Source organism: Euprymna scolopes, chromosome 16 (assembly GCF_053919585.1).
Source record: "Euprymna scolopes isolate OS-2025 chromosome 16, ASM5391958v1, whole genome shotgun sequence".
In the NCBI taxonomy this organism is placed as follows: Eukaryota; Metazoa; Mollusca; class Cephalopoda; order Sepiida; family Sepiolidae; genus Euprymna; species Euprymna scolopes.
The window spans coordinates 44377538-44388100 of record NC_136497.1 but is presented as its reverse complement, the minus strand read 5'-3'; the positions used below and the strand labels follow the sequence as shown (position 1 = coordinate 44388100).

The 10563-nt window shown below is 35.9% G+C and overlaps 1 protein-coding gene across 1 annotated transcript in view; it reads left to right on the top strand.

Annotated features, from left to right (window-relative positions):
- The first annotated feature begins 8616 nt into the window (after positions 1 to 8616).
- The window catches only part of LOC145295932 (succinyl-CoA:3-ketoacid coenzyme A transferase 1, mitochondrial-like), an 87853-nt gene continuing 85906 nt past the window's right edge, over positions 8617 to 10563 (top strand). Inside the window, exon 1 of the mRNA XM_080141815.1 lies at positions 8617 to 9030. Within this exon, the coding sequence (XP_079997941.1) occupies positions 8920 to 9030 (111 nt within the window). The 5' untranslated portion in view covers positions 8617 to 8919. The remainder of the gene's footprint in view (positions 9031 to 10563) is intronic.

Sequence of the window (10563 nt, the reverse complement as noted above, 5' to 3'; positions counted from 1 at the left end):
ATAAGAGTAGTGGTTGATGGGTAGAAATCAGAGGCCCACAGTATTAATGCTGGTGTCCCTCAGGGGTCCATACTGGGCCCAACTCTCTTCCTGATCTACATCAATGATCTCTCAAAACACATACTAAAATCCTTCGTTGACATCTATGCTGATGACACGACTATCTATGGCAATACATCAAAGGCCGTAAATGATGATGTTCTCTCTGATTCTCTCTCCTCTGACCTTGAGTGTGAGGTACAGTGGGGAAAGAGGTGGCTAGATACTTTTAATGCATCTTAGACCAAGCTCCTATCTCTATATCATAAACGCTCTGATCCCCATCTGGCATCAATTGAAATGGATGGCTCTCATCTAGGGAAGGCCCCATGTTTTGATAAGCTTCTGGGTTTGACCTTTACTCCTGATCTGAAATGGAACACATACATCAAGTCTGTGGCCAAGGTCACTGGGGAAATGGTGGGATCCTTCTACCACTCCAGAAGATATCTCACTAATGATGCAATTCTCTATCTATATAAGAGCCAAGTACGTCCAAAGATGGAGTACTGCTGCCACATCTGGGCAGGAGCTGCTAAAAACAGCCTATCCTGCCTTGACAGAGTACAAAATAGACTTCGTGGCTTGGTGGGGAATGCCTTTTTCTTTTCCCTGCAACCTCTTTCTCACAGAAGAGACATAGCGAGCCTGTCTTTGTTCTATCGTTATTTCCATGGCAAGTGCTCGTCTGAGCTCCATTCTTTGCCCCCCCTCTCGCCAATCTTTTTCAAAAAACACCCGACTAGCTGAAACAACCGTCAATAATTTTCCCCACTCCTTATCTGTGCCTAAATCAAAATGTAGATTCCACAAACAAAGCTTCTTTCTTAGAATTGCATGCCTGTGGAACTCTGTTCCGCTTGCCTGTTTCCCTCCCGACTTCAACCTGGATGTCTTCAAGTCCAACACAAACAAATTCCTGATGAACCGGTCCCCTAAGTAATGACACCTTATCAATTCTCGAATACTATTGCTACACTATCCCATTGAGTACTGTACACACAATAACCCTTATCCCCGAGTGGCCATTGGGCCTTGATAAGTGGTGAACGCCATGTAAAAATAAAAAAATAAATAAGCAGTAATATGTTGCTACACAGTCATGAGCATGTTTCGGTCAGCTAGTTACTAATAACTAGAGACCTCTTCAGGTGATACAGCTTATACGGGAGGAAAGTTTGCAATGAAAATATCAGGTCTTCCTTGTCACAAGGAGGTAATATCAGAAGGTTCTGTCAAATGTTCTGAAAAATTAGATTTGATCACATCCTTACATCATTCGTAGACGTTTATACTGACGACACTACAATCTATGGTAGCACATCAGAGATTGTAAACGACGAAGTTCTCTCTGATTCTCTCTCCTCTGATCATGAGCATGTGGTACAATGGGGAAAGAGGTGCCTGGTGACTTTGACTGCATCTAAAAACAAAGCTTCTATCTTTACACAATCTGGCATTGGATGAAATGAATGGCTGCTATCTTGGAGAGGCTTCATGTTTTGACAAGCTCCTGGGCTTGACCTTTACTCCTGACCTGAAATGGAACATGTATATAAAATCAATTGCCAAGGTCGCTGTAAAAATAGTGGGGTCCCTCTACCGCTCCTGGAGATATCTCACTCCTGATGCAATTCTCTACCTATATAAAACCTAGGTACGGCCAACGATGAAGTACTGTTGCCACATCTGGGCAGGAGCTGCTAGAAGCAGCTTATCCTGCCTTGAAAGAGTTCAAAATAGACTTTGTAGCTTAGTGGGGGATGCCTTTTTCTCTTCCCTGCAACCTCTTTCCCACAGAAGAGACGTTGCAAGCCTGTCTCTGCTTTATTGTCATGGCAAGTGCTCAGCTGAGCTTCAATCCCCCTTGCCAAACTTTCACAAAAAACATTTGTCTTGTCAAAATCACTATCAGTAATTTCCCACACTCTTTATCTGTGCCTAAACCTAAATGTAGATTCCATGAACAAGGCTTTTTTCTTAGAACTGCACGCCTGTGTAACTCTCTTCCAATTGTTTGCTTTCCAGCTGACTACAATCTGATTGTGTTCAAGTCCAACATGTTTATGTTGGACTTGAACACAATCAGATGATGAACCGTCCTCCTAAGTAATCCAATTTACAAAATTCTTGATGAACCGTCCTCCTAAGTAATCCAATTTACAAAATTCACACTACTTAGGTTTACTACGCTATAATTACATTGACTAATGTATACCCATTAACTCTTATCCTGGAGTGGCCTCCAGGCCTTGATAAGTGGAGATTCCTGTGTAAAAAAAAAAAAAGACTCAATAGGGGTGCGGATTTAAGTCTATCATCCCTACATTTAATAGAGGTTAAGCGATAAGGAAGAAAAGGAAAAGACACAAGGGAGAAAAGAAGAAAGGAAAAAAGAAAGAAAGAAAAAATGTAAAAAAGGGAAAGAGGAACAATATAAAGAGGAAATCATAAATAATTTATTCTAAGGCAGACCTTCTCCTTCCTACTTGTCCTCCATCCCCGTTCACTATATATAAATTAACTGAAATTTTGAAATGCTTTTAGATTACAGATTGTATGATATTGTAAAATTAAAGTCCATATAAATATTAACATCAATATTTATAAGACAATCCCAACCAGAGAAAGAAGATGAAGATCAATATACGAGACAGAGCAATACTATAAATTAAAATTTCTAATTAAATTTAGTAAACTAAAAAAATACGTCAAATTTATTATTCAAGAAGAAATACAAAAATTTAACACTTAACTTTAAATCGATAATCGAAACCATTATTTTAATTTATCATCGGTAAAACAATTTTTTCCATGTCGTCGCTTAGCAACAATGGGCTATGAACATTCTACTGTGGGTATGTTGATAGCGTGTTTTTTTATTTTTGCATGACGTGGTATGTAAGTTAAAACACTGCACGTAAATTTCTTAATTTTATTTCATTAACTGCAAAGAATTTCATAAGACTTGAAAATTTACATGTTTTTGTTTTGTTTATTTTGCATGACGTGGTCTGTAGGGTCTTTTATTAAGACATCCATCTCCAATGGCTTCTTTGTGGTTGCTCTATCAAAAATTAAGAGTATAATCTATCCTACTACTTTACTCATAGCGAGATGAAGTAGAGATACTTTCATACCTTTTCCAATGGTATTAGTTAAAGTGAATTTAGAGACGTAAAAGCCTACCAAGTAGATATTGCACTGCTTCCACACATACAACACACACACACACACACATATATATATATGTTGCGAGGCCGAATGTTGGTGGCAATCGACCCTACAACTAAAAGACGACACAGGCAAGAAAAAGATGAAAAATAACAATGGCAAAGGAAAGAGGAAAAATGCACCGTGAACGAATATGAATCCGATTAGTTTTATTTTTCAAAAAGAAACTGAATGGTGGTAGGAGGTCTCAGGCTGAGGGTTGGAATCCAGCTGGTGTTTGAACTAGCATGGCTACGAGATCATCCCTAGTGGCTACGGGAAACGTGTGCTGGCTTGAGAAGCTGGACTGCTGGGAATCGAGTGCATCAATGGCAAGTGGTCACTGCTGCTACTAGATTTGGCTGTTGTCAGGGAGGTAGTAAAAACTGTTCTATGTGAACATGACTGCTGCTGCTGCTGAGTCGGACCCAACCTCACTGTGCGGCGATCTAGCCACGACTGACTGCTTGTTGAAAAAAACCACTGTATTTATACTCGTCCAGTGGATGTAGTTTTGGAAACTGTGGCTTTGCAGTGTTGGTCGTCGTTTTGTGTTCTTGATTTGTGTTTGTTTTTGTGCCTTTAAAGTGCTGTAGGTAGTCATCTGCTAAAGGTTTATATTCATGTGTCATATCAAATTTAAGCTAGGAAAGTTGTGAATATTATTCTTGTGGGAATTGTGTTATTCACAGTCCCACAAGATAGTTATTCACATTGAAGTACTTGTTGAAAGGGCCGTCAGCTATGGTTTTTACCTTTTGAATAGGGATCCTATTGATAAGCGGTTTCTTTTGGTGGAAACCACAACATTTATATATTGTAAAGGGAAGCCATGTTTTGATATTCATGATTTAAAGTATAGAAGAAAAAAAAAATGACTGGCCAACTGACCAGTTTCGCCTTCACTCTTCTAGGTATTTTTATTTATAAAAGCGAGAGAAACTCACGAGGGAAAATATATGCTTAAAATCAATTGAGGAAAATAAATAAAATATAAAACAAAAAAATACGGGGAAGACACTATATATTTAAAATAAAGCTACGTTTGATCAATGTGCAATAATAGAACACCTAGAAGCTAATTGCGTTCAAACCTAAGATACATTTCTACTGTTTACAAAGTGAAGGTCTCTTCAAACGAACGTGAATTTTCAGATGAAAGTCTGACTGAGCATGACTCAAAATAATAAATGAGTCAATGTGAAGTTCGTAGCATATGATGGGGTTTTAAGCAAATGATCAGCTATTGAAGACCCAAATGTGTTATTCAGAACGTCTGTCGCTAGGTATGTACCATTCCTGATTTTGCTAGGAATGTGTTGTTAGACTCTACTATTCAATCTTAACACTGTTTGACTCACGTAGTTGGCACTGCAACTACATTTAAATTGATAAAGTATATTATTGTTCTGGTAGTGGGATAGAACGTCTTTTCAAAAGGATGACATTAATGGTTTCATAAAGAACACAACACATATATAAACAAATATTTTCTATTTTTGATTTTTTTTAAAATTTGATGATGATGATGATGATGATGATGATGATGATGATTGCATAGTACGCAGAAACTGCAATAGAAGTAAAACAAAAAGATGCAACCAAAAATATTGAAACCGTAAAATTGTAAGTTGACTACATCCCTTTCCTCACCAGTGTCGGCATTGACTGGTACCATACTAAATAATCAAAGACAATCCACAGGATTCTGCAAGCATGGATAATACAATGACTGAGAATGTAAAAAATACCAGGCAAGGTTATCAATTTGATTGAAAGTGCAATGAGAACACAGAGACTTGAACTGACAGCTGATGGATAAAACATAACTGAGATTAAAATACAAAGAGGTATCTTCCAAAGAGATTCCATATCACCACTCCGGTTAATCATAGTCATGATTTCCCTTAACAATATATTAAGAAAGTGCCAAACTGGATACAAATTCACTAAGACAGATGAAAGAATGAATCACCTTACGTATATGGAAGATAAAACTATTTGCAAAAACCAATAAGGTACTAGAGACACTAATAAACACAACCAAAATCTTCAGTCGGAATATGTGAATGGAATTTTTTATGGAAAAGTGTGCACTGCTGATCATGAGAAGGGGAGAACTGGAGGTAATGGAAGGCATGGAACTACCGAACCAAACAGAGATTTGGGCACTAGATGAATATGATAGTACAGATATCTGGGAGTCCTTGAAGCAGACACCATTAATGCAACAAAAACGAAAGAGAAAATTGAAAAGGAATACCCCAGAAAAACAAGAAAGCTTCTTAAAACTAAACTATGTAGTAGAAACCTAATAAATGATATAAACACATGGGAAGTGCTACTAATAATAAACTCTGGACCGTTTATAGGTTGAACCAAAGAAGAACTGACACAACTTGACCAGGAAACTCATGACTATGCACAACACTCAAAAGTGATACTAACCGACTCTTTGGTAAAGGAAAAGGCGGAGGAATAGGACTGGTTTGTCCCTATATATATATATATATATATATATATATATATATATATATATATATATAAAATGAACTCATTTTTCCCTCTCTGATTTTGACTTTAATAGAATTAAAAATCAAGACATTTCATGCAAATGTAATATGCACAAACTGCAGCACAATATCTGAGGTGTGTTATAGGCATCTTACCTCTCCATTTCCTCGATGATCGTAGATTCCTATATTTTTTCTGCTGAGAGTTCACTGCCAAAATCGTTAAAATCAATGGAAGTAGTAAGATCTTTTCTCTCTAATTAATTCCTCCTACTCCTGTCACCGCTTACACCATTGCGGGATCATTCACAAGGGACACTTACGAAGGAACACCAGTTTCAGTTTTTTGTATTTCGTAGTTGCTTAAAAAACCTGGAATGGAATTTCACTGTGCCTTTCCGTTCTATGCTTTCTATTGGGTGAAATGCACCACGGAATTAACCGATAGCGACAAACATTAATTCTTATCCCACGCTTACTTTTACGTTGCTTAATTACCATTTTTTCCCAACATTTTTACACTAAAACAAAAAGATTCTTTCCATTTCTTTTTTATAAAATTAACATTTAGAACATGGACTGCACTGAATCGAACGGTTATTTATGCCATTTTTTTTTGCCTTTCGCTGTGTTTTTTGTTTTTGCTTTTTCGAACACGTTCACCATTTTTTACCCCTATTTTTGCTTTTTGTTTTTCCGATTTCTTTTTTAAACCGGTTCGACGTTTGTTCGCTGTTTTTTTTGTGGTTGTGGTTTTTCCGATTTTTTAAAGAAAATTTAACATCGTTGTTTCTTTTGAATACTTAAACAGGGTTATTACTTTGCTTATTCTTTAATTTACCCCCCCCCCAACACACACACACACACTCGGGCAATGCCGGGTACCCCCGCTAGTATAGAATATTGTGTAAATAACACAAAAAATAATTAGAAAAATATATAATGCAGAACACCAAAAGAATAATTATCACAGCAAGAGACACTGAAAAAACAAACAAGACAGAAAAAGGAGAGACAAAGGATAAAACGAGAAAAGAAAAACTATGGAAGATTCATAAGGATGACAAAAGATAAAACTAACGAAAACAAATGGACATGGCTACAAAAAAGAAAACCTAAACAGAAACTGAATCCCTAATAACAGCTGCACAAGATAATGAGATCAGAACAAACCACATCGAAGAAAGGATTGACAAGACACAAGATAACAATAAATGCAGACTATATGAACAAAGAGACGAAACAATAAACCACATAAGTGAATGCAGCAAATTAGCTCAAAAAGTATATAAGAATAGACATAATCAAATGGGGAAGGCAGTACACTGGAAATTATGCAAACAACTGCATCTTGAACACATTATCAAATGGTACAAATATAAATTAATAGCAGTATTAAAAAACGGAAGTCACAAAATCTTATATTAAATTATACAAACAGATAAACCTATCCAAGCAAGAAGATTTGATGTCATAATATTATATTGGTGCAAAAATAATGTCGTTTCAGGTAAAAAAAACAAACATTATTTTTGCACCAATCTAAAAGTTGACAAAAAGGAAAACGCCTGACACATTGTAGATTTCGCCATTCTGGCAGCCTATGGAGTGAATATCTAGGAGACAGAGAAATGGAGCAAATATGCAGAACTGGTCAGAAAGCCTAAAATTATATGGAAGATGAAGAAAGTCAAGATAACACCACTAATAGTCACCCAGAAAACTTTATGCAAAAAAAAAAAAAAAAAAGGAAAAAGGAGAGGAGAGAATCAGAGAGTGACTGAAAAGATACAACTGATGACAATAATGAGAATGACTGAAATATTAAGGAAAACCCCACATGGAATCATGAAAACTGAAGCTATATAATTTGAAGTTACTCTCCCCTCTCTAGAAAAAGCAAAAAAACATGTAGTGTTGGCATTAACTGCCGGCACAGCAAATAATCGAGGAGGGTCAAAGAGGAAAGAAAGGCCAAGAAAAAATGCACTAACCAGACCTCCATTGGATGAATGCAAAGAGGACTTTGGAGAGGATTATTGCCACACAAATTCCAGTAAGACCAATGGTCGCTACCAAGGAGAAATCAATGGTAAATGGCTATTGCGATAATGCAAACTAATTTGCGAAGCTTTTTTATTTTTTTTTATTTATTTTTTTTTTTTTTGTAATCATGTTCACCCCTTACAAAGCATATCGCCACTTTGATGTAAGGGGCTACTATTTGGGGCCATGTTTAGGAAAGATTAACAAGATATTTGTTTATGTTACATTTAAACTTCTGCATATCAGTACAGCCAGGGAAGCAGGCATCAGGAAAGAAATTCCAAAGTCTAGTTGCTCGAAGGAAGAATAGAAAGCTTTCTGGCATTTAGGGACATCAACAGTGAAAGGGTGAGATCTTATTGTTAAGTGGGTTTGTCATGTACGTCGAGGGGGTACAAGTGAAATGAGTTCATCAGAACACATTCCTATAGTGAAGTAGAAAAAAAAAAGAAATTAATAAAAATATATATAAGACACAGCTGTTCCTTCCAAAAGGTTGAGCTCTTCAACGTCCAGAAATAATTCCCTTCTTCTTCTTCTTCTTCTTCTTCTTCTTCTTCTTCTTCTTCTTCTTCTTCTTCTTCTTCTTCTAACCGTCGTATCACTCTCTGCGCTCTTCACCCCCGCTTTAAAAAAGTACCGTTTATATGCTGCCCATTTCTCCACTTATGCAAATTGACTATCAACCAGAGCCATCTAGTTTTCCATTTCTCCAAACAGCCAATTTGCAAAGGGGGACAACTCAAACCACAATTTCATTAAAATATTTGTAAAACAGTGGTGCAATGCATCACTGTTTTATGCAACATTGCGGCGATGGGACAGGAGCGGGATCTTAGTTGATAAAGTGGGACCGATTAGATTGACAACTCTTTCAGCTTATCGAAAGAGGTGGTGAGTACTGGAATCTAAGGACACATTGTTACTCAGACTCCAAGGAAAACCATAAATTGTTCTCAAAGGAAAAGTAGTATAAAAAACGGTGTTTGGCTAATACTTTAGTACGTTTAGAGAGAGAGAGAGAGAGAGAGAGAGAGAGAGAGAGAGAGAAAGATGATCAATTAGAGTGATCTCCCTTGTTTGCGCCAGGGTTATTTCCCTTTCCATCATGGCGTTAAGTCTTTCTAAGATTTTCCTTCGGACCAAGTATTCCACATTAAACACATTTCAGTATGTTTTGACTGGTTCTCGTCTCTCTTCTCCAGTCTGGCAACGAACGGTAAAGGAATTTGATTTAAATATTTGAAATATATTTGATTTTCTTTCTGTAAAAACATTGCTCAACTCGTTCATGTGTTTAACCTTCAACACGCACTGGGCACCATAATGCGTTACACAACAAAAATCAACAACAAAAATACGTTTCTTGAATGGTTTTTTTCCTTCAACTGTGTTTACCTCGGTTAAATTTCAATGATTAATAACGTAAATGTTACTAAAAGTAAATAATTTGATCTATTCGTTTGTGACATATTTGCGTAAAAAAAAAAAAAAAAAAAAGTTAATATTTAATGGAAGTTATAAGAATTTTAAACTCCGTAATTATTGGTTGCAGGTAAAGTAACAAAGCAGAAGACATTGTTTATTTACAGGAAGTAAGGTTTCTTATTATTTTATTCACAGTTAATACGCGACTTAAAATGCTTATGACCTCTATTAAAATACTTTTTAAAAATGCGAATAAGGTCATAAATAAAATAGTTTTCAACTAATTTCTCGACTTGAACCTAATTAACCCCCCCCCAAAAAAAACAAAACAAAAACAAAACAAACTTTTATGATGCAAGTGTTAACGTTTTATCGGTAATGTGACTATCGGAATACCCTGATCAAATCACTGCTAAAAAATCGTCCGCGTTCATCAAACTTGAACACCGAACTCGAAAACAAAATAAAACGAAGTTTATTTTTATTATTCCCAGGAAAGATGTATTTCCCCTGTTATTATTTTAGTAAGAACGAATTACTATTTCGTTATCTTTCTTAATTCCTACATATAAATATTTCACATCAAGTTAACAATTTGATTTCATTTTAGTAAGAAAGCAAAATAACTTAGTAAGAAAGACGACGAAATAGTAATTCGTTCTTAAAATAACAGGGGAAATATATATCTTTTCTGGTGAATGTGTAAATAAAAAAAATAAGTGCGGTACTGCGGTACTGACTGCGGTGCTAGTGCAGAGAGTGATCCGGATCCGCGCTATTTTTTAAATCATATTTCCAAGTTTAATTACGATTTGTTTTGTTTTTTTGTTTTTTATTCAATTGTAAGGTTGAAGTATAGAATAGGTACAAAACACCCTCCCCATGTTAAGAATGGCTTTTTAAATAATAACGTTATTATTTACGTCCGGATCACTCTCTGCACTAGTACCATAAGTGCAGATGCAGAAGTAAATAAACAAATGTCTTTTCCATTTCGTTTTCGAGTTTCCGGTTCGATGTTTAATTTTGATGGACGCAGACGACTTTTATCGTTTTGGCCAGAGTATTCCGATAGTCACATTTACTTAAAGTTATTTATAAATAAAATTAATTTTTACGGAAAATTGGGTAAAATTGCGTTTTCCTTAGATGTTACAAAGTTGACTGTGAAGAGTTCACGCACAGTGGACATAACTTGGAACGAATATTTTAGATCACACACCGATACCGTTTGACCTCCCCCAGTTTTTTTTTTTTAAATAAAAATACAGTAGCAGTTGTTCTGCTCGATGAATTTTCGTTTTTTTTTAATTTTTTTTTTTTT